General features: G+C 41.5%; 1 protein-coding gene across 4 annotated transcripts in view; it reads left to right on the top strand.

Moving 5' to 3' along the window:
* The window catches only part of LOC122787177 (transducin-like enhancer protein 4), a 728,148-nt gene that overhangs the window by 138,887 nt on the left and 564,051 nt on the right, over positions 1-25,210 (top strand). For 3 of the 4 annotated variants that reach the window (XM_044053755.1, XM_044053754.1, XM_044053756.1), the window contains exon 4: positions 16,374-16,418. In XM_044053755.1, the coding sequence (XP_043909690.1) occupies positions 16,374-16,418 (45 nt within the window). Of the gene's footprint in view, positions 1-16,373; positions 16,436-25,210 lie in introns of those variants that run through there. The other variant, XM_044053757.1, reaches the window with a different exon arrangement.

The raw sequence follows: 25,210 nt of genomic DNA, 5'->3' as shown, positions 1-25,210 counted from the left end.
ACTTATTAGGCCTTCTAGGGACAGGCTCCATAGTATCCAGAGACTCCCATGCCCTTCGTGAGACCAGCTGCATAAGCTCATCGAAGGGTGGGACACCCAAGAGGTGGAGGACTGAGACCCAAAAGCCTTCAGGAAGACTGACTCATCCTCAGTATGATTGGTGGACTGCAAGTCACCCCTCTGCCTAAGGATGTCCAGTATCTCAGCAAATGATATATCCTCAGAGGGGGACCGTGGGGACCCTTCTTATTCATCCAAGTCAGTGTCAGATGTTAATGACTCCTGAGGGGAGTCCAAATGTTTCCTCTTACACACTCTCTTCCTGGGAACCTCATCAGTGGGAGCTTCTGGGGAGGTCTTGGAAGAGCATGGACCACCCAATGGGGCTTCCTGAGGCTCTGGGTCTCTGCACTTAGCAAGGATCTGTGAGGCAGAAGCAGACACAGACACTTTAGGGGATGAAGAAGCCAGACCCAAAGTTGAGGATGTCTTGGGAGACATAACTCTCCTCATGGCTTCGAAGACACCTCTGCTCCGATGCGAAGGGACAGATGGATCCAAGGAAACCGTCAATACCCCCGGCACTGGGACAGTGGGCTCCGAGCCCGAGGTAGGAGCTGAGCTCATCCGAGCCGAATCCCTGAGAGGCAAAGTCGGAACCAACAAGTCAGTTCGACTATCCTCCCCGGACCTGACCAGAGAGTGTCGGCTCCTAGAGTCCTCAATCGGCATTGAGGACATCAGAGTGAACAGTGCCAAAGACACTGGAGCAGCATTGGCTCCGAAGGCTCCACAATCAGCAGGTCTGACTCCTCCAGCTTTGAAGGACCGGTATGGCGAGGAAGAGATAAAGCTGGCATAAGGGCCTTCCGCTCCGAAGCCACCTGGGTCAGAGCTGATAATTGGGCAAAAGCCGGTGCCTGTAAAAGCTTCTGCACCACCTAATCCACATCCAAATCAGATAGGCTTACAGAAGATCAAGATGACTGGACTGATGGTACCGACTGGAGTAGAGGCGATTTAAGAGCTTTGGATACCGGTTCCAAGACCGGGTACCGGCTCCGAAAAGAAAAGACAGTCGGATCAGGGACCTGTGGAGCCGATGTCATAGACTCTTTGGATTTTTGTGATTGTCCAGAAGTCTTGGAGGACTTTGATGACTTATTAGATCCATCCTGGTCACTCAAAGCCTTCTGGAAAAAAGGTTTCAACAAACCCCTATCAATAAGCTTCCTTTTTCTCTCTTGGAGGACTCTAGAGGAAAAAGAATGACATATAGAACATGTTTCTTGTAAGTGCAAGGCACCCAAGCAGTAGACACAATCCACATGGCAGTCAGTAACCAACATCTTTTGCCCATGTTTAGGGCATTTTTTAAACCCTGACTTAGGGTGTTTGTCCTTGTCATCAGCCATGAAAGAAGTGGACACACCCAACAACAGCAAGTATAAATTAGGCTTCTAATAAAAAACAGGCTAACTATCAGCATGCGTGCACACACACACACACACACACACACACACACACACACACACACACACACACACACACACAAGCCTTTAACTAAGGCTAACTACTCAAAAGCCTTCTAATAAAAAACAGGCTAAAGATAAGCACACAAGCCTAAAATTAAGGCTAACAAGCACACACACAAAATGATTAAACAGATAATCTGAACAGCAAGTAAACTGTAATAAACTGTAATAAAATACTATGCTGTTGAAAAAATGTGACAAAAGGTCACTGAATAAACATTTACTATACACTAAGTAATCACACTGTACTATGCTAATAAGAAAAGGGGCAAAAGGTCACTGAACAAGCAGTTTTTTAGTCAGAAATTTTAAATAGGCCTATCAGAAAAAACAAGGCCAAATATAAAGCTAAGAAAGGCACACAGGGAAGGGAACACTACAGAAAAGGCTTTAAGAGCCCATCTATCTTAATATCTAACTATTTTAATGATAATCCAACAATAAAATTTGAAAATAGAAATGTAATAAAGTTTTTACTGGCCCGAGCTAGCATGAACCTCCGATCAGTTGCAGCGGCAAACTAGATCTGGGGTAACTCATGGTGCATCATGGGATAAGGACTTGGCCTCGAGCTACTAGAAATCCTCGAGCTTTGCAGTAGGTGCCGATTCGGAGCCAAGAGATCGGCTCCAAATCCATCAGTAAAGAATGAACAGCAAGATAGAACAACTTCACATCTAGAATTATTTGAAGTATCTCAAAGTGTGTAGAATTTATTTATTTTATTTTGTTTTACATCTGATAACCGGGAAAGTCTGACTGGACACAGGTCCATTTTCAGCGGAGGCCCAGGGAGAAAAGCTCCAAGAACATACATTCACAACATCATACAGATTTTGAATTAACTTTTTCTTAGAGGTAAAACTAACATTCCAATGAAATGACAGCATATTGCACACACTCAAAGTAAGTAAGAACATCATTAGGTAGGACATTACATTGCACATTCCAAATATGACAAGCTATACATAGCCATCCTGTGGTTATTGGACTTGTTGGAAATGTAGCTGGTAGTGATTTTTGGGAGTTAAAGGCATTTCATTGCCTTTGGTCATGATTGGACTGTGGACAGGGTGAGAGAATAAAAATTATTATTGTGGTGTATGGGAGTTAGTTGTAATCAAAGTTTTTTATCCTGGGGTGAGACAGGAGCATAGCCTGTTGTTCAAGAAATGAACTTTAAGGAGTTGCTTAAATTGAGTGGTAGTATTGTTGGTTATTAGGTGGGTAGAGAGGGAGTTCCAGATTTTAGAGACTGAGTAGCTGTAGACAGCTTTTCCTGGCTCATTGTTAAATTTGGTGACCTCTAGGTGATTTTGGGTGCTAGAGATCAGGGTTCTAGTTGTGGTGTGAGGATGTATAAGATGTTGAAGAGCTGGCATTTTGTCTGAGTGGTTTAATATTTTGTGTGCTAGTAAAAGTTGATTTAATTGCAGTAATAGAGGGAGTTCTAACCAGTTAAGCTTGTTGAGAGATTCACAGTGATTTGTTTTGTAAGGTGATTCTGTGGCAAATCTAGCTATCTTATTATTGCAGGTTTCAAGTTTGCTTAGATCTGTTTTAAGAAGGTTTGTGAGCACAGGGGAAGCGTAAAGCAAGGTAGATAGCAGATGTGTCCTGGCTATTGTGTTTTAGATCGCTTTGAGAGATATTGTTTGTTACGGTAGAGCAGTCCAAGTTTTTTGTGAATTTTTTTTATGGTTTGGGCAATGTGCAAATCAAATCTGAGGTGGTTTGTCTATTTCTACACCTAGCAGTTTGGTGTGGGTGGATGGGGCAGTAATAATTTTGTTGTTGGAGGTGATGGCAAAGTTGTTAGGGATAAGGATCTATGAGAGCTGAAGAGTAATTTTGTTTTAGTTGGATTAAGAATGAGCTGGTGATTGGTAAACCATAAAAGTGCTTACAGTGTGTGCTTGTTACTGTGTATGTATTCCGAAGAGTTTATTTGTGAGCAAAGTGCAACTATTTCATGAAGTATAGCTGTTTCGAAAAGTTTCTTGTGCTGGGTGTATCTATTCGCAAAGTGCCACCATTACAGAGTGTTTCTTGCACTGTAAAGAATAGCCTAGCACGATGCTGTCATTTTGGGGAAATCGCAGTGTGGTGTGTACAGTTTATTCACAAAGTGCTATTACTTCAAAATTTTATTGACTCTGAGCTTCTCTTGCCCAGTTCATTCACATCATGCAGTTATTTGAAATGTTTCTTAAAAATGATGATAAATTACTTTTGCAATACAGTAATTTCAAGAGTATTGCAGTGCCTGAGAGACTTCACACAGTTCAGTTACACAGAGGCTTGTTGTGCTATTGGGCAAAGTTACAAATACTGGCATAAATTTTTGGCATATGTATGTGTAAGTGTTCATGTTTATTTGCAAAACCCTTCACTGGTATGTGTTAATATGGCAGATGGATTTTGAAAGCCATTAACACTTGTATTTGGTCAGAATATTGCAGAGAATTGGAGAATATTTGAGCAAGAGTACAATATTTTTATGCAAACAGCATATCCAGATAAAAATGCATGCACCAGGACATTCATTTTGCTAAACTTAGCTGTGTCAGAGGCCATAGAAAGACAGCCTTCATTTGTGTATGCACCAGCAGTATATGAGGGAACAGGTGAAAATCATATTGTTGTACAGGCTGAATCAAGGGAAGACCCCGAGTGTTTAAAGCGCAAGTTCAGAGAAATGTGCAACTCCCAGACAAGTATTACATTAGAGAGGTATTTGTTTTATACAAGAGATCAGAAACCAGGGGAAACATTTGCAGCTTATATAACTGATCTGAGAAACAAAGCCAAAATGTGTTGGTTTGGTGACTTAAAAGATGAGTTAATAAAGGACAGGCTTGTGTGTGGTATTAATAATGCTGCTGTGAGAAAGAGTTTGCTTTGTGACAGTGATTTAACGTTGAGTAAAGCCATTGAGATCTGTCAAATCCATGAAGTTACAGAGAAACACACAAGTATGCTTGCAAGTGACAAGAGCATGGTTTCAGCAGGCTCCAGAGCAAATGTAGAAACAGAAGTAGGTCTAAGCATATGGCAGCCACAGCCCATGCTGGCTTACCAGGGAAACACAGTGGCTTTCTAGAAAGTCTAAGAAAGGAGCATGCTCTGTACAGCAGAGGGGTGAATCAGCAAGATGCTCAGTGCAGTTCAAGCGTGAATCAGCAAAACCCAAGTCCACCTTTATTGTTAACTGTCATAATTGTGGTGCAAATCATGAATCTAAAAGAGGAAAATGCTTAGCATTTGGTCAGAAATGTCACAAGTGTAAAAAATGGAACCATTTTCAAAAGTTTTGCAACTCAAGTAAACCACACACAGTTGTAAAGAAAGGTCACACAAAAAAGCAAGTTGATCAAGTACAGCTGCAGCAGCCAACTTTCTATGTAGATGGTGTATCAGTAATTGGTGAGAGAATTGATGCAGTGAATTTATTGGCAAAGAGCGAAGTGTTTTGTACAGTCCAGATCAATGGTAAATCCACAGAGTTTAAAGTAGACACTGGTTCAAAGTTTAATGTTATATCAGCAGACACATTTGTTAGAGTGAGAACTAATGAACAACTCAATTTGGCCAGTAGTGCAAAACTTGTTGCATATGGAGTTGAAGAAATTCATACGGAAGGCTCAGTGATGCTTTCATGTTGTTTGGCCAGGAACTGTTAACAACTTGTTATTCTATGCAGTCCAAAGACCAGTAAAAGTCTTTATTGGGTCTCAAAGACAGTTTGAGAATGAATCTGCTTTCTTTTACAAAAGAAGTTCATCACATAAGTGCATATCCTAGTTCCAATTTTTCTGAAGCCATTTTCTCAGAGTATGCTGATGTTTTCTATAACAAGTTGGGCAAACTTCCAGTTGTGTATTCTATGAAGTTAGGCCCAGAGGTCACTCCACTGGTCAGACCAGCAAGAAGAGTTCCGATAACTATGCAGGATAAAGTTAAGGCTCAGTTGGATAAAATGGTACTGCAAGGTGTAATTTGTCCAGTTACAGAACCGAGATCGGCATCGCTGCGTTTTGAAAATTTCAGTTGGCTATTTATTTCAGCTAATTTGCATCCAACATAGGAATTGGACTTTAAAGTAATTAGTGGGCGTTTTACCAACAAGTGTAAGCTATTGGTTATACATATGCAAAATAGATGGAATGATTTTAAAGGCAATAGGTTCAACTTATTCCTATTGCTTTTGGATTGGTTGGTGAATTTCTATTTAAGTTAACAGTAGTCCCATGTTTTACTACGATCTGAGAAAGATTTTATCGAAAGCACTTATCGTTTGTTAAGAAAGGGACTTTTTTTGTACTGCTTTTAACTTGTTCTCATTAAGTTCATTTTAAAGAAAGTTTCTTGTTTACAAACTTTTCCTGAGGTATACCAGCACCTTCTAAGGACATCAGCCTTGGTGAATTTGCTGCCGTTGTTTCTGTTGAACCAACTGAATGGGTGTCGTCTATTGTAGCAGCTCACAAGAAAGGCTCAGACGAAATCAGAATATATATTGACCCAAAAGATTTGAACAAGGCTTTGAAAAGACCATATCATCCAATGCAACTGTTTTTTCTGTCTTGGATGCAAAAAGTTCATTTTGGCAAGTGATGATCACAAATCATCAGTACCAACCACTTTTGGTACCCCATTTGGGAGATACAGATTCCTAAGGATGCCATTTGGAATACATTCTGCAAGTAAAGTCTTCTAGTGTGCAACAGAGCAATTTTTTTTGCGTTATCCTTGTGCCATAATAGATGATTTATTGGTTGGAGGCAATGGTGAAGCAGAGCATGACAGAAACCTAAAGAGAGTTCTAGACAGATCATGTGAAGTAAACTTGAAGCTCAAGCCTCTGAAGTGCAAATTCAGACTACCCTAAAGTTACATATGTAGGTCATTTATTTACCAGTACTGGCTTGAGACCAGACCTGACCAAGGAAGCAGCTTTTCTTGAGATGTCAGCACCATACAATATTAAAGCTCTGCAGCGTTTCCTAGGCATGATCAACTATTTAGGCAAGTTTATACCAGACTTCAGTGAGTTGGCAGCACCTTTAAGAGAGCTGACGTACAAAAATATTGCATGGTCATGGTTAAACAGCACCAGATGGAATTTGAAGACTTTAAGCAGAAAATTGCCACCCCACCTACATTAAGATACTATGATGTGAATAAACCAGTCACTCTTTCCTGTGATGCTTCAAAATTTGGTCTTGGCATATTATACTTCAAGAGGGCAGACCAGAAGCCTATGCATCTAGAATACTTACCCAAACTGAAATGCAGTATACTCAAACTGAGAAAGAACTTTTGGCAATAGTACTTGCATGTTCCAAGTTTCATGATTATATTTAAAGTCGAGTTATTCAGATTGAAACTGACCACCAACCTCTAGCCGCTATTCTACAGAAACTTATGCATTCAGCTCCAGAGTGATTACAAAGAATGATGCTCAAATTGCAAAAATACAACTTCAAAATGGTCTATACGAAAGACAAACTGCTCTATCTGGCTGGTACTTTACCCAGGTCACCCAGAAATATGATCCAACAGCTTGACGCAGAGAATTTTGACTTTGACGTGATGGCAATGCCTAATTTTTGTACCACTAGGCTTGATGAGTTAAGAGATCACACACAGATTGATCCAATTTTGCAAAAGCTCAATTACTACATTAATGGATGGCCATCAAAGCAATCTACTGTACAACCTGAAGTGCAAACCTATTTTCTTTACAGAGATGAAATGCTGATGGAAGGTGGCTTTATAAGATCCTAAAATTATTTTAACTGCTTCCCTACAACAAGAATATATCCAGATTTTGCATTGCAGTCACCCAGGTTCCACATCCACTAAGAGAAGAGCAAGACAATTAGTATTTTGGCATTCATTACTGAAAGACACTGATAAAGTACTTTCTTCTTGTTCAGTATGCAATAGTACTAGACCGCATTTGCAAAGAGAACCAGTTCAGCTAAGTTAAATTCCTGAACTACCTTGGTCAACAGTAGCCACTGATATCTTCGAGTGGGGTAATTAACACTACTTAGTATTGGTAGACTCTTATTCGAATTGGTTTGAGATTGACTTACTACCTAACCTAACATCCACTACTGTTATTACTAAGTTGAAACATCATTTCCCAGTCCATGGTAGCCCATAAAAAGTTATTTCTGACAATGGTACTCAATTTACTAGTTAGTTGTTTCAGAAATTTGCAAAAGAATGGGACTTTGTACATGTTGCTAGCAATCCTGAATATCCACAGTCAAATGGACTAGCTGAACGTGCAGTGCAGAGTGCAAAGCAATTACTTGAAAGGTCAAAGCATAACAATATCGATGTCTTTTTTGAATTTACTTAATCTCAGAAACACACCCCATTACGATATTTTTGGCTTACCTGCTCAAAGACTTCTATGCAGACAAACCAGAATGATGCTACTTATTAGTTCCAGTTTATTGAGGCCTAAAGCTAAGGAGAACAGAACTGTCAAGGCTCAATTATTCAAGAAGTGTTCTATCCAGAAGTCCAGTTATGATAAATCAAGCAGATGTCTTTGTCCGTTGAGGGAAGGAGAGACAGTGAGAATACAAATGGAGAAAGGTTTCAACTGGATTGGTCAAGTTACAGGTACAGTGAATATAAAAAGTGTACACACCCCTGTTAAAATGCCAGGTTTTTGTGATATTAAAAAAATGAGACCACAATAAATCATTTCAAAACTTTTCCAATCTTTAATGTGAGCTATAACCTGTACAATTCAATTGAAAAATAAACAAATATGTTAGGGAAATAAATACAATAAGTTGGTTGTATAAATGTGCACACCCTTAAACTAATACTTTGTTGATGTACCTTTTGATTTAATTACAGCATTCAGTCTTCTTGGGTAGGAGTCTGTCAACATGGCACATCTTGACTTGGCAATATTTGCCCACTCTTCTTTGCAAAAGCGCTCTAAATCTGTCAGATTGCGAGGGCATCTCTTGTGCACAACCCTCTTCAGGTCATCCCACAGATTTTCTGTTGGATTTAGGTCTGGGCTCAGGCTGGGCCATTCAAAAACTTTAATTTTCTTCTAGTGAAGCCATTCTTTTGTTTATTTGGATGTGTGCTTGGGGTCATTGTCACATTGAAAGGTGAAATTCCACTTCATCTTCAGCTTTCTCGAAGATACCTGGAGGTTTTGGGCCAAAAGTGACTGGTATTTGGAACTGTTCATAATTCCCTCCACTTTGACTAAAGCCCCAGTTCCAGCTGAAGAAAAGCAACTCCAAAGCATGATACTGCCACCACCATGCTTCACCGTGGGGATGGTGTTCTTTTGGTGATGCAAAGTGTTGCTTTTGTGCCATATGTACCTTTTGGAATTGTGAACAAAAAGTTCAGCCTTGGTCTCATCAGACCATAACACATTTTCCCTCATGCTTTTGGGAGACTTGATATATTATTTTGCAAATTTTAGCCGGGCCTGGGTGTCTTTCTGTGTAAAAAAAGGCTTCCATCTTGCAACCCTACCCCATAGTCCAGAAATATGGAGAATATGGGAGATTGTTGTCACATGTAGTACACAACCAGTACTTTCCAGAAATTCCTGCAGCATTGCTGTAGGTCTCTTGGCAGCCACCCTGACCAGTTTTCATCTTGTCTTTTCATCAATTTTGGAGGGACATCTATTTCTTTGCAACGTCAATGTTGTCTCATATTTTCTCCACTTTTTGATGACTGTCTTCACTGTGTTCCATGTTATATCCAATGCTGTGGAAATTTTTTGTACCCTTCTCCTGACTGATACCTTTCAAGAATGAGATCCCTTTGATGCTTTGTAAGCTCTCTGCGAACCATGACTTTTGCTGTAGCTGGCAACTGAGTAAATGTCAGGAAAATCCTACTAGGACAGCTGAACTTTATTTGGGGTTAATCAGAGTCTCTTTAATTGATGGCAGGTGTGTACCCAAGAAGACTGAATGTTGTAATTAAATCAAAAGGTGCTTCCATAAAGTATTAGTTTAATGGTGTGCACACTTATGCAACCAGCTTATTGTACGTTTTTTATTTTTTCCCCTAACAGATTTGTTTGTTTTTCAATTGGTACAGGTTACAGGTCACATTAAAGGTGGGAAAAGTTTTGAAATAATTTATTGTGGTCTCATTTTTTTTATATCACAAAACCTTGGCATTTTAACAGGGGTGTGTACACTTTTTATATCCACTGTATATCTATATATATATATATATATATATATATATATATATATATATATATATATATCTGCCGAGTCAAGATCCTACCTTGTAGAATCTGAGGGTGTGGAGTACAGGAGAAATCGCAGGCATCTTCTTCCTGTACCAGAATCATCACAGCAGCATTGTTCCTGTGATACAGACTCTAGATCTCAGAGTGAACCAAACATTGTTCCCATCCCAGAGTGTGTTTCAACCTCTAATTCCATTCCTGAAGATGTTCCAAATACTTTCAACGTTGAACATCCTGTAGAGATAGCTCCAGTTGCTAACCCAATTCCCAGTTTTATGTCACACGATATGGTCGAATATCCAGGCCCAGTGTGAAATATGCAGTAAAATGGACATAACTGTCTATATGTATCTAGTCTTGTATAATTGCATGACAAAGAACTACCTGTGAAATCTGCATGCCAAATAGATTCATAACGTTGCACGATCTATTTCTCAAAGAGGGAGGATGTAGATCGGAGTGTATGTGATGTGTCTTTAAGATGCATATCATGGACTGAGTGTGCACATATAAATAACAGGCACATGCTATTCCCAGTGCCATTTTGAGAGTGCAGCCTGAGAGCGAGCATGTATGATTGCAGTAGTTAGTTTGTATATAAGTTACTTAAGTTAAAGTCAGTAAACATCTAGCATGATGTGTTTGTATATAATAAAGCTGCTTGAACAGAACCTATGAAGACTCTTCTATTGTGTCCAAAGTAGGAGAGCAACATTTGTCACTTTTGATGCGACTCACTCACCCTATATGCAAAGATGGGAATAAGGGATTGTGGATGGATGGATCTTTGCAAAGAGAAGAAATGGTAAAGCATGAGTGTAACAACAGATGTTCTTCGTGTTTCACTGTTGTAGTCATCACACTTGTGTTATCTGCCTGCAAGTAGCCCTCAGTCAGCCCGAATACCAGAGACTTAGTATTTCTGCGTCGGATGCTGTCGCTCCAGGACTGACGTCAGGTTGTCAAGGGTATAAAAACATTCAGCCGACACCATTACATCAGTCTTTCTTGCCGAGGAGCCAGAAGCAGAAGCAGTTTGCAAGTGCCGGTCAGCTGCTACCTGAATTTTCGTATAAGAATTTAATAATCCTGAAGTCTTCTAAAGCCAAGTACCCCGTTGGGGATCCTTTTTTCTTGCTCTAACCGATGTCAAAAAAATTAACAGTTGTCTTGCCTGTGGAAAGCAAATACCTCACAGAGATTTTCATTCTTACTGCATCACCTGTTTAGGCCCAGACCACGATGTCCCTCACTGTCGGTTTTCTGCCTTATTTAATGCCCGAACCACTCATCATCTGGCTCTCTTTGTCGCTAAATTCTTTCGCTCTCGATCTCTGAAATGGCTTTGGTAAGCCACCTGACTACTGATATTCTGAAAAAAAGTAAAGATAAAGACAGAGACAGACCACATAGGTCCAAAACTGCCGAAGTCGCTTCCGTTAAGCTAGTTGCCAGTCCACCGGTACTTAGTGAGGTGCTTTTGCAGCCCCAGATGCCCACTTCAATGGATTCGTTGGCCTCTACTGAGACCCATTCGGAGTCCAGTATGCCATGAGACTCTTCTTCGACTATGGAACCTGTGGATGTCTCTACCTTGGATAGGTCTGGAGCCGCTGAGCAAGCACCGGCTTCTGAGGCAGTTATTCGCTCAACCGATGTTCGAATCAAATCAACGACTTCTTTTTTAACCAAAACTACTGAGTTTCTTAGGCCCAGAGTACACACTACACCTAGAAGCCTGACGACCAAAGCGCATGCACCTGCTCCCATGCCACAAAAACAAATGCTTAGAATGGCTGAAGACCTTATTACGCTGATTAGGGGAAGTCAGCCTTCCTCTGCTAAGAGACAAAGAGTCCAGTCCCCTTCAGCTTCTTCAGACCAGGAGTCCGATGACTTTGAAATTTTTGATTATGAAGACATGCCCTTATCTGCTTATGAGGATTCAGATGCAGAGGAATCCATTCACTCTGCCTCACCTCCAGAGGATTTTTCTTTTGGTGAAATCTTGCATACCTTACAAGAACATTTCCATTGGGAATGCCAAGACTATCCTCAGTCCAAAAAGAAACTCAGAGAATTTCTAGAGTTGCCTCAACACAGGCCCTTAGCAGTACCCCCTGTCCTGGATGTTGTGGATGATGGTTTTATGAAATCCAGTCTTATTCCTGACACTTTACCTCCTGCCCCTAGGAAACCAGACAGGTACTACAGAGTACCTGACACTCATACATTTCTTTGCAAGAATCCTACTGCTGACCCAGGTTAGTACTAGGCTAATTGCCCTTGGGGGCCATTTTAAGCCTAGCCAGTTACCCCATGTGAGAATCAAACCCTGCACCTTATGTCTGTAAGGTGAACACCTTAACCATTCTGCCATCCTCCCATCATTTCCCAGGGGCCTAAAGGTATCAGGGCTACTACAGCCAAGAATCCCATTCCTTCAGACAAGGATTCCAGAGCTTTGGACAGATGGGGTAAGAAGGTATATACCTCTGCAACTCTTGCTATTAGGGCATTGAATTGTCAATTTCACATGCTGAAGTACCAGCAACATATTATGGAATTTATTAAACAAAAAGTGGCAACATTTTCAGACTTTGCAGAAAATAAAGAATTACAGGAGCGTATGCACTCTGCAAGCCAAGTCAGCAAGCATACTTTGCAGTGTGGCTTTGACGCCCAAGAAGCATCTTGTCAGGCAGCTGTCACTGGCTCTGTACTGAGAAGACATGCTTGACTGAAGGAGCAGACCTTGCCAGATCATGTCAAATCAAAGTTACTAGATGCTCCTTTGAATAAGGACTGTTTGTTTGGCACCAAAGCAGAAGAAGTTCTTAAAAAGACGGAAGAAAAAGCTAAGTCTATGCAGACTGTTAAAGAATTCTTACAAGTGCATCCCCCTAGATTCAGTAGGCATTGCCCTTCCAAACACTGGTCCTTTCCAGCCCCTTCCAGGTCTTCTCAAACCAGACCAGGGGAAATAGACCACCCAGACTACAATCTCAGAGTATGCAGAGATCTAAGTAATGGAGTGCCCCCACCCTTAAAGCAGGGAGTGGTAAGCCACCTCCTTATGGAAAAAGCTCACAATGACTTATTTACTCCACTCCCCAACCCTGCCCAATTGCTTGTGCCCCTAGGAGGAAAACTTGCCCTTCATGCAAAAAACTGAATGTCCATCACTCAGGACTGGTGGGTCCTCAAAATTGTATCCCAGGGGTACAAATGTTACTTCCATTCACTGCCAAACCCAAGCAGGTTTCCAGACCTTCTTCCAAACCAGTGGGCAGAGGCTCAAAACCAAGTACTTTCCCTACTCAATATCAGAGCTATTCAGCCGGTTCCTGTAGAACAGAGGTGTCAAGGATTCTACTCCAGACTCTCCCTGGTACCTAGGAAAGAGGGCTCTTGGTACCCAATCCTGGATCTTTCCATTCTCAACAACTTCTTGGTGGTACCAAAATTTAAAATGCTTACCCTGCAACAACTTCTTCCTAAGCTAGCCAAGGATGCCTAGTTATTCACCCTAGACTTAAAGGAAGCCTATCTGCATATCCCCATAAGGGAATCATGCAGGAAATATCTACGTTTCAGGACAGGGTCTATGCATTATCAGTTCTCTGCACTTCCCTTTGGCTTATCTGCTGTGCCCAGAGTATTCACAAAATGCCTGGCTCCAACCATCGCATACTGCAGGCAGAGAAATTTCCAAATTTACCCGTAGTTGGACGACTGCCTGATTCAGGCGGACAGTCAGGAATTGCTGCTGAAGCACCTGACATTTTTAAAAAAAACCTTCTCACCTCCTTGGGGTACACCATCAACAAAAAGAAATCAAAACTGGTACCCAGTCAAAAGATTGTATTCTTGGGAGCAAGCTCAGACACAACTTCCCAGATGGCATTCCTCACCTCAGAAAAACAAGTCTATCTGACAGACTACTTCAAACAAATGGCCACCATAACCCAGCTATCTGCAAGAAAAATACTGCAAGCCCTAGGGTTCATGGCCTCATGTATACTGCTGATTCCATATGCAAGACTGCGTATGAGGAAACTCCAATGGTACTTAAAAAGTCTTTGGTGCCAACATTCTCAGGACCTGGAAACAGTCATTCTTATCATACCCTGTCTAAGGACAGAGTTCCTCTGGTGAGCAGAAGCATGCAACCACAACAAGGGACTGCCATTTACTCAACCCCAAGCCACCCAAACCCTAACCACAGATACATCAGACTATGCCTGGGGGGCACACATGGATGGAAAATGTATTCAGGGCCACTGGAGCCCAAGTCAAATTCATCGGCACATCAACCAAAAAGAGATGCTAGCTATACAGAATGCCCTGACAGCTTTCAGATCCCTAAACTTTCCAGGACAACTGCTAATAAAAACAGACAACACCACAGTTATGTGGTACATCAACAAGCATGGGGGAACCCATTCCTACCCACTCTGCAGGCTAGCCATGGCCCTGTGGAACATGGCCTTAGACATTCAAGTCCATCTGCAAGCTCAATTCCTGCCAGGCAAACAAAACTTACTGGCAGATGACTTGAGCAGAAATCTCCTAGACCCACACGAGTGGCAACTGGAACACAGCACCTTCAACCTTCTGATTCAGAAATGGGGGACCCCAGAGGTGGATCTCTTTGCCTCCCCCTACAACCACTAGCTAATCAAATTCTGCACCAGGAATCCTCACAGCAGGGCCTGGAAAGTGGATGCCCTATCTTTTCAGTGGGTAAATGTCTCAATCTATGCCTTTCCCCCTCTGCCTCTCCTTTCAAGAGTATTACTCAAGATAAAGCAGGACAGACCAAGGACAATTCTGATTGCCCTGGACTGGCCATGCCAGCACTTGTACCCATTCCTGCGCAGCCTGACATCGGTGGCACCCTGGCACCTACACCAGAATCCAACCCTCCTCTCTCAGCAGGAGGGACAGATTCTGCATCCACAACTGCAAACCCTAAATCTTGCAGCCTGGCTTATTCCTTGAATTCTCCCCCACCAACCTTAAGCAAACAGGTGCTGTCCGTCATTCTTGAAGTCAGAAGACCCAGTACAAGAAAATCCTATGCTGATAAGTGGAAAAGGTTCTGCTCATGGATTCAATCTAAAGGAGAGAACACAACACTGCCCTCTCTGCCTCTTATCCTGGATTATCTAGCAAATCTACTCCACAAAGGCCTGTCCTTCTCCATTAAGATACATGTCTCAGCCATTTCTGCTCATTACAACACTGAGCCACCTCTCTTCTCGCACGCTGCTATCAAACAGTTCCTGAGAGGGGCAAACAACTTAAGGCCACCAAGGAGAGCACCCACCCCTGCTTAGGACCTTAACTTTGTACTGGAAAAGCTCATGATTCACCCCTTTGAACCTGCTGCATCAGCAGAGTTAAAATTCCTCTCTTGGAAAACAGCCTTGCTTCTAGCCATCACTTCAGCTAGATGAGTGTCTGAGCTACACGCACTCATGGCTGTGGAACCCTTCATTATTTTCCATGCTGACAGGGTTTCCCTCAGGACTAACACTTCCTTTATGCCCAAAGTGGTGTCCAGTGTGGCTCTCAATTAATCCATCCATTTGCCAACCTTTTTCCCTAATCCTCAAAATAAAGGGGAAAGGATCCTGCACTCCTTGGACATGCACAGACAGCTCAGATTCTACCTTGATAGGACTAAGCCCTTCAGAAAATCTGACCAGTTACTAGTCAGCTTTGCAAGAAGGGCAGAGGGCAAGTCCATTTCAAAACAAACCATTTCCAAATGGATAGCACACTGCATCCATTTCTGCTACAAGCACCATGGGAAACCAACCCCTCAGGGGGTCAGAACACATTCCACTACGGCAATATCTACCTCTACAGCATTTCTTAGGGGAGTCCCTACCAGGGATATCCTGGAGGCTGCTACCTGGAGTTCTGTACACACCTTCACCAAGCATTACCACCTGCTTATCTTTTCCAAATCCAGGGCAGGATTTGCTACAGCAGTCCTGCAAGGCATACTAGCCAGCCCTAACTCTTCTTGACTGCCTCCACCCTTCTTCAGCTTTGGGAATCCACCCAAGATTGATAACTGCAACAGTGAAACACGAAAAACATAGTACAGTTGTGTACACTTACCATAAATGTAGATGTTCAAGTGTATTCACTGTTGCAGTCCTGGTTTCCTTCCCTCCAGCCCCCTAGCTTTCTCTCTCCTATCTATGGCTATTACTAACACCTTCTGAGTTATTGGTATTTACTTTTTACTGGTGATGTGTTCCCCACCATAACGTAGCTCCCTATTTGGGGGGCTCCTGACATTTGGGGCAAGAAAAACTGATGTAATGGCATTGGCTGCCTATTTTTATACCCTTGACGACCTGACATCAGTCCTGGAGCGACAGCATCTGACGCAGAAATACTAAGTCTCTGTTACTCGGGCCGACTGAGGGCTACCTGCAGCAGATAACCCAAGTGTGATGACTGCAACAGTGAATACACTCGAACATCTACATTTGTGGTAAGTGTACACAACTGTACTTTTTACTATTTGTGTTTCTCTCTTGCAGTACTACGAAATGTCATACGGATTGAACATTGAAATGCACAAACAGGTGGGCACTAAGAAAAAGTAGGTATTTTGTTTGTCAATCCCTTCCCTGCATTTAAATCTGAAGTAATGACATTTGCTGTTTGACTGACAAGCTGACAGTCTCATTGATTGACTGATTTATTGATAATTGGTTGACACTATCTTGTATAATTTGTTAAGAACCACTAAGCACACAAGCTGGATAGGGACCGGTTTAAATGTGCTCCCAAAGGATATGTATGCTGGTTATGCGAAAACAAAATTAAATTTTATACTGGATGCAGCAGTTTAAATTATAGCTTTTAATTCTAATTTTCTGGCAACACTGGAAAGCCTAAAGTCTCTCATAAGTAATGAGGTGGCACCTTGTACTGTATCTCTTTCTCTCTCTCTAAGTTTGAGGATCACACGATCACTAGAATGCCCTTCATCAACACTTCACTTGTGGGATGTAGGTCAGTGGACACACCAACTAATTCTTTCAGGTATTGTAATCACCTGTAATGTAACTGTTGGGGAACCAGAATCAATGTATTTCACTGGATTGGATAAAACATGAAGCTAATTCTTGCAATAATAAGGTGAGTTTGAAGTCATCTTTAATTATGTGACTGATGGAGGGGGTGGTGGTTGCTTTTTATCCTATGAGTGTTGTAAGCAACAGGACTTAGCTGTTACCATAGTAACTGATGGGCAGACTAGAATCAGCTGATATACCTTCATGGGGTTGGCGTTAGCTATCACAAAATTTCTGATGGGTGGATATGCAGCAAGCTTCATTTATATAAAGCAGGGGGGGAATTAATTTGACTCATCACAGTGAGGCTTGATTTTGATGTTATCATATTGTTGGTGCATTGATTTCAGTTAGTTGTCATCATATGTATACCTCTCAATTTTCCACATTTTAGCAGAATGTCCAGATTTTTGCATCATACCTTTGGTTTATTCCTCATAAAATTTGTGGTTTTCTGGCAAATCACTGGGATGATCTGAAGATTGAAGCCACTAAATAATGACACATACATTTGAGTTTCAGCCTTCAAATCCTTCAGAAAATGTATGCTAATGCAAACACTGTTACTCTAGCAACTTTTGAAGTTTATGAGAGCAACACTTAAAATGTCATTTTTAGGCCTATGTCTCCCCATTTTGTCAGGCTTTGTCTAGATTTCTTGCACTAAGAGGTTGAGAGATATGACCATACAATTGCTGAGGAAGGTTAGACTCTGTTTGCACTGTGACTACTGAATAAATAAAAGGCAGTGCCCTGACAGGCCGAAGTGAGGGAAGTTGAAAAGCAGACTGGCTTTACTGTACAAGTATTGGAAATCACTTAGCATACATCAAGCTACAGACGTAACAATAGTAGTGATATTAACAAGAGTGAAAATGCGCTGATCCTAGGTGATACAATACTTTGTTCTCTGAAACAAGTCCAGTATCACAATGAAAATATTAAAATTCACAGCCCCCACTTACTCACCCAGCAAGTTGTTTTGTCTGTTTTGAATCCACTAGTATTATCTTTCTGTTACCGGTTTGTAACTCATTGAAATTAGAACTTTTGGTTTTTCATTTTCAGGTTTTCTGACTTCAGTCTAACTAAATCTAGGTTTCTGATTTCTACCTGGACTGTATCAGATATATATATATATATATATATATATATATATATATATAAATAAAAATGTAAATGTTCGTTTGTTCAAAATCTTAAATCTCCGAAAGTTCTTCACCGATTGCTTTGAAATTTTCACACAATGTTGCATTCGAATACTCGCGTATTTTTATATACCTACTATTATATAGATGTCACACGTTGCATTCGAATACGCGTGTGTTTTTATATACCTACTATGGATTCTATATATTTGTATACAAATATGCAATTTTATATGTTTTTGTTATAACTTTCTTACTTCTTTTTCAGTGCAATCGATCTGCTTTAGTTCATCCAAATAATGCCTCGCAGAAGATCAAACTTACATCGTCGTACTCGCAGAGCGGAAGCAGTGCGATGACTAATTGCAAATCAAACTGAGGAAGAACGGGCATCAGTGAATGAGCGAAACAGACAAAGAATGGCTCAAATACGTGCCGAGGAAGCAGCAGAGCGACGTGCAGCCAGACTTGAGGATGCACAGTTGCGAGCATGGCAATTGCGTTCTGCAGCTTCATATCTGCTTCATTCTCCTCGATCGACACCAACGGACAAAATAAGTGCTTGCCTGAAATACTCTACTTTGTGGTGACACATAAAGACGTTAAAATTAACTACAAATACGCGTGTCCAGCTGCAAAACGATCGATCAGCTGAGATATTCTCACATCATTTGCTGGAAATTGGGAACGGAAAGGTGCCGGTTGATCTGACCTCAGGACGAATTTCATTGCCTCATAACTTCTGCAATTTAGTGACGTCAAAAGAAGAATTGGTTGAAAAAGTATTTCCCAATATTCAAACCAATTATAAGAATCACGATTGGCTGACTGAACGAGCTATTCTTGCTGCCAAGAACAAAGACGTCTACGAACTTAACAATACTATTCAGTCTAACATTCAAAGCGAGGCAGTCACATACAAGTCCGTCGACACTGTTGTGGAAGTAGATGAAGCAGTTAATTATCCAACAGAATTTCTGAATTCACTCGATCTGCCAGGGATGCCACCACACGTACTGCAATTGAAAATTGGCGTGCCAATTATCATGTTGCGAAATATCAACCAGCCAAAGCTTTGCAACGGCACGCGGCTTGCAGTAAAAAAATTAATGAGCAACGTCATAGAAACAACTATCTTGACAGGACCTTTCAAAGGTGAAGATGTCCTCATTCCTCGCATTCCTATGATTCCAACAGATATGCCATTTCAATTTAAGAGATTGCAATTCTCAATTCGATTGGCATTTGCAATCACCATCAACAAAGCTCAGGGCCAGTCTTTAGAATTGTGCAGTTTAGATCTACACATAGATTGCTTCTCACATGGACAATTATATGTTGTGTGTTCTACAGTCGGCAAACCAGACAATCTCTATATCTGCACAGACAATGGAACAACAAAAAATATTGTATACCCACAAGCATTGTGAAATTAAACATATTAGAAACATGCGCTTTCTGTTTTCTTTCTTTTCCATTTAACCAGACTGAGCCACAGCAACACGTGGCGGGTACAGCTAGTATATATATATATATATATATATATATATATATATATATATATATACTGTTGCTGTGTAGACTTAAAACAGATAGTATTACCTTATTGGTGAACTGAAGTTATCCACCTTCATAAGAAATTGTACAAAATAGGCCTAGTTAATATTTTATTATCAGCGGGGAACAAAAGCCATATGTCATCATAAGAAAATGTTAGTAAGCAATCCATCTTAATCCCTTGAGCTGTGAATGGACCATGATCAGCCCCGTTGTTCATGAATAATAATGAAACAGACCCCATTGGTGGAATCCTCACCTAAACGGGGTATATAATAAAAGATGACTCATGGCCAAAAATCAGAAAGAGCAACTCCCTCAAAGACAAGTGCTCTGTTATACAACTAAACAAGAAACTAAGAGGTCTAAGTCCAACAAGGCCAGTTACTAGGTCAGGATAGCCTAGCCTAAGGATAATTAGAAGGCCTTCTTCAGCTATGTCCAGAGCCTTAGAGGTAACCCACAGCAGTGTGCTGAACAGGTGGTGAAACAGTACCACCTTCAATGATTACGGTGACGTAGCAGATCTATTGGCTGACAAATTTAGCTCAATTGGCACTCCCCAACCCCATCCAGAACCAACAGATAGAATCGCCTCCAACACCCCCCCCCAGATATCAGTAGGGAGCAGGTTTTGGCAGCACTCATTAAAGCCAAGAATGTCACCTCCATGGGTCCTAACAACATACCCTGAACAGTTTAAAATATGACCTACCAGCACAACTTTATGCACTCTTTAACTATGGCCTTGAAACAGGAGGACTGTAATAGTTATTCTACCCCACAAGGGTAGACCATTATCTGACCCAGGGAACTACAGACCCATCAGTCCAGCAAGCCTAATATGCAATGCTATGGAATTAATTGTCATGGAAATGATAAATAAGAATATTGACAACTTACAGAAATGGGACCCATCCCAATTTGGCATTGTTAAAGGAAGGCCATGCCTACTTAAACTGGTAAACTTCTTTGAAAGGGTCATCAAGGCAAAGGACAAGGGTAAAACAGTTCATATTGCTTATCTTATCCTGGCTAAGACATTCATTACAATACCCCACTCAGGCATTGTCGACAAGATTCTGAGCTAGGTGTAAATGCTTACATAACTTGCTGGATTGCCAAATGGCTCATAGACAGGACCCAAGAAGTCAGGATCAGTGAGACCACCTTCACCATGAGACTTGTTACCAGTGGAGTACCCCAGGGCTCTGTGCTGAGCCCGCTCCTGTTTGGCATTTACTTCTCAGAAGTCAAGGCTAATGCTGAAGGCCTTTAGCTTACTAAGTTCACAGATGACTGTAAATTGGGAGCTATTATTGATTCCCCCCAAGATACCAACATATTTTGAGTGGGTTTAACATAGATAAATGACTAGTGCCAAAGGCATAGCCTACAACTCAATGCCAATAAATGCATTATAATACCCTTTTGGAAACTGTCAACCCAAGTTAATTACTCCATCAATAAAATGCCCCTAAGAGTAGTAAGGGATCTGGGAGCATATGTAGACAGTACTCTGGCCTTCGACCAACACAGTGCCAAGAAATCATTCTATGTCACCCAACTTATATGTTAGGGTAGGGCATCCAGGTCCAAGGAAATTACAATATCACTCTACTCTGTCACTGTCAGATCTATTATTGAATACAATGACCCCTTTGTCATGTATCTAACTAGACACTTGCAACATTTGGAACGCCCACAAAACTTTCTCGCCAGGAAAATTCAAGGCATGAATACCCTGTCCTACACTGATTGCCTAAAGGCTTTGTCTCTGTAGTCAATTTTTTACAGGCTGCAGAGAGGGGATCTTTGCCTGGCTTTCAGGGCTTCCTCAGATCTGGGCCCAATGCGGGTCCGAGGAATGTCTGTAATGAATGTCTGTTGCACTTGCTCAAAACAAACAGCACCAGAAACTCTAGAGCCAGGGATCAAAACTTCATCTGTGACATAAACATCCAAGGAAGTTATAGTACCACTGTACTCGGCCATGATCAGACCTGTCATTGAATACAATACCCCTCTGGTATGTATCTAACCAGACACTTGCAACAGTTGAAACACCCACAAAGGTTTCTCACCAAGACAATTTAAGGCATAAATACCCTGTCCTACACTGTCATCTAAAGGCTCTGTCTCTGTATTCAGTCTCCTACAGGCTGCTGATAGGGAATCTTTGATTGGCTTTCAGAGCTTCAGACCCAGCCCTGATGGATCTATTGCACATGCTCAAAACAAACAGCACTAGAAACACTACCTCCAGGGATCTCTACTTCACTTATGATATAAACAGAATGTGCTGCAGAGACGGATATGTGTCTCAAAGATCCCTGCACTATGGAATAGGCTCTCCATGCATGTAAAACAGAGTTCATCTCTGAACCTATTCAAATGAAACTTTGAAAATTGAATGGGAAATAATACCCTCCCACACACAAATCCTTAATTATCTCCCTACAAACATGCCTCCCCTAAGTACAGATGCCCATAATACTAAAGACCCAAATGATATGGGGTGCGTGGATAGGCTTGGAAGGGCCCTAGTGGTCATTAGCCTATTAACAAACTATGAACTTGTGACACAGAATTATGTCCCATGATGTGAATCACATCTTTATCATGTGATCATCTGAAAGGCTGGAGCTGAACGTGTAATTGTACATCATATTTGATGAAGTCATCTTGTGTTTCTTTTCATCATTAAATGCACCAAGTTGCTATAAGTTTTTCTTTTCAGAACTGACCAAACGTGTGAATAAACGAGTAAATATGTGGAAGAAAACTAATTATCTGCTTGTCCATGAAGCTTAGGGGATCTAAACTCTACATGAATCTAACCTGTACAATATGATGTGTGCATGCAAGAAGAGAGAGGTAAGGTTGTTCCAAAGTTAATTAGCATTTTGGCTATTTCACTGTCTGTTTGTCTGTCTATCCATCTCTTTTTCTCTCTTCATTCATCCTCACTACAAATCCTGCCCCAGGAGAAACCTAAGAGCTGACAATATTAACACGATTTGTAATATTTGGAATGTCTTCCCTAGTCAGTGGCGAATGGTACCTCCTATACCGAACCAACAGATATTGCCAATATACTGGCCGACAGATTCATTGCCAACTTTACACCTCTCTCCCCTCTCAAAGGACCTATCATATTAATAGTAGATTGCCAGGCACCCAGCATTACTGCTGCACAGGTTAAAACAGCATTGTCCAAGGCCAAGAATACAGCTTCTATGGGACCTGACAACATCCCTGGCTGTGTTATACATGAACTACAGAGTGAACTGGCACCTCACCTGTGTGCCCTGTTCAATCACAGCCTCACCTCAGGCTTTGCCCCTACTGAATGGCACACTGCTACAATCATCCCTCTCCACAAAGGAGGAGCGACTACATACCCTTGGAACTATCGTCCCATTAGCCTAACGAATCTGATATGCAAAGCTATAGAACACATCATCATGGACCTAATAAACAAGGATATAGGAAATCTGCAAACTCTGTATCCCACACAGTTTGGTTTTGTGAAGGGTAGATCATGCCTGCTCAACTTGGTCGACTTCTTTGAGTCAGTCACCAGAGCTGTGGATGAAGGCAAGGTGGTTCACACAGCCTACCTTGATCTGGCCAAGGCCTTTGATACCATTCCCCACTCAGGAGTCACAGAAAAATTCAGTAAGCTAGGCATCATCCCCTATATCACTAGGTGGGTTGCAAACTGGCTCACAGATAGAACCCACAGTGTGAAAGTAGCTGACTCCAAGCCAGAATGCCGACCAGTCATGAGTGGAATCCCACAGGGTTCAGTCCTGGGTCCTCTCCTGGTTGGTATATACTTCTCTCAAGTCCAGACCAACACGAAGGGACTCTGGCTGACAAAGTTTGCAGACGATTGCAAGTTAACTCCCCAGGTGATGTTGACATCCTACAGAAAGGCCTCACTGAGACCAATGACTGGTGTCAGAACCATTGCCTTAAGTTCAATGCCAAAAAATGTGACGTCATCTCCTTTGGTAAAAAACTGGTTACCATGAATTACCACATCGATTTTAGTCCACTGAACGTAGAAGGTGTTGAAGAGATGTAGGAACACAGGTTGACAGCGACCTCTCATTCGACTACTACATTGCCACTGTGGTCAGAAAGTCCTTCTATGTGGCACATCTCATTACTAAGGGTTTTGCATCCAGGAAGAAAGAGGTCATTGTGTTCCTCTAGTCTTCCCCTCTTCCCTCATTAGGCCAATCATTGAGTACAATGCCCCATTTAGCATGTACCTCACTAGACACTTGCAACAACAACCTGCAAAAGTACCTCACAAAGAGGATTCTAGCAAAAAAAACTCCAACTATACAAAGCCATGTCTGACCCAGCTCTGTTAGAAATGGTACATCTAAAGAAATCCCAATCCCTCCGCACCACATGCTCCAGAGACCTCAACCTCATTACCACAATCAACGGAACGTGCTAGAGGGACAGGTTCATAATCCAGAGACTGCCTATGCTATGGAACAGACTCCCCATACATGTCAAACAGAGAACCTCACTGGCCCTCTTCAAGAGAAATCTTGATGAGTGGATGGGAAAGAGAAAATTCACCCTGGGGATCACTCCAGTGTCTCTACTTGACAGAAGGCACTGGGAACTAAGGTCGGGTGGCACAATGCCAGGGTAATCCTATGGGCTAGGCTTGTAAAGGCTCCAGAGCCATTAGCCTAGTACACACCTATGAACCTATGTGAAATCCCATCTTGGGTATGCCCTTTCCTTGCTGTCCATTACAGTATATTATCAGAATATCTTTCCCTGTGAAATACTAAAAATAGACAAGTAGCTTACTAAATGAATAAATAAATGACACGGGAGAATGTTTTATTTCAGAAAGACCACCTGTCACTCCGTTCTTAAGCCTGCATCTTTTCTTCCATTTCAGCAACAGCTCAAGACATTTTTGTGGAATAAGGGTCACAGTGCTTAGTAACCACTTAAGCAAAGCATACAAAGTTAAAGCAAGAATCATGCACACACACAAATGCTACTAAGCATTGTATCATTGTATTACTTTCATATAGTAGATATTGTAATTCTTTTTCATTAAACTAGTGGTTTGGTATGGTTTTAACACCAGATATGGGGACATTGAAGAATTGGCAGCTGGGGTTGAGTGCTAATTGGTTTTCTGGATTAAATAAAGTTATATCTGTGAAGCCAGAATTTAAAGCTATATAAAAAAAAAAAAATCAGAGGTATAGCTAACAATTTTTGCACCAGGTACAATTCCCTGATCCAGTGCCCCCATCAACTTCATGAGCTGCGGAGCAAACCTCTTGCTGTTTTACTACCAGGTGAAGAGCTGCAGTGCTTCAGGTCTAACTGCAGATGCAATGCCAGCATTTCTAACTGTCAGTCTGCATTGAAGACCACTCAGGATCTGCCAATCACTCCCCATAACAATTTGCGCACATGGTGTCTTCCCCTTTGTCGTTCCCTACCTACATTACCGAGTGAAATATAGATATCACAGTCATTTTAAATGAGGAATAATATGTGGATACTGTTTTGCGTAACTGTAAAATAAATACTCAC

The sequence above is a fragment of the Protopterus annectens genome, chromosome 13.part0 (genome assembly GCF_019279795.1).
Source record: "Protopterus annectens isolate FY-2018-M chromosome 13.part0, PAN1.0, whole genome shotgun sequence".
Lineage (NCBI taxonomy): Eukaryota > Metazoa > Chordata > Ceratodontiformes > Protopteridae > Protopterus > Protopterus annectens.
The sequence above is the reverse complement of the archived record's forward strand: the minus strand, read 5'-3'. Positions and strand labels throughout refer to the sequence as shown.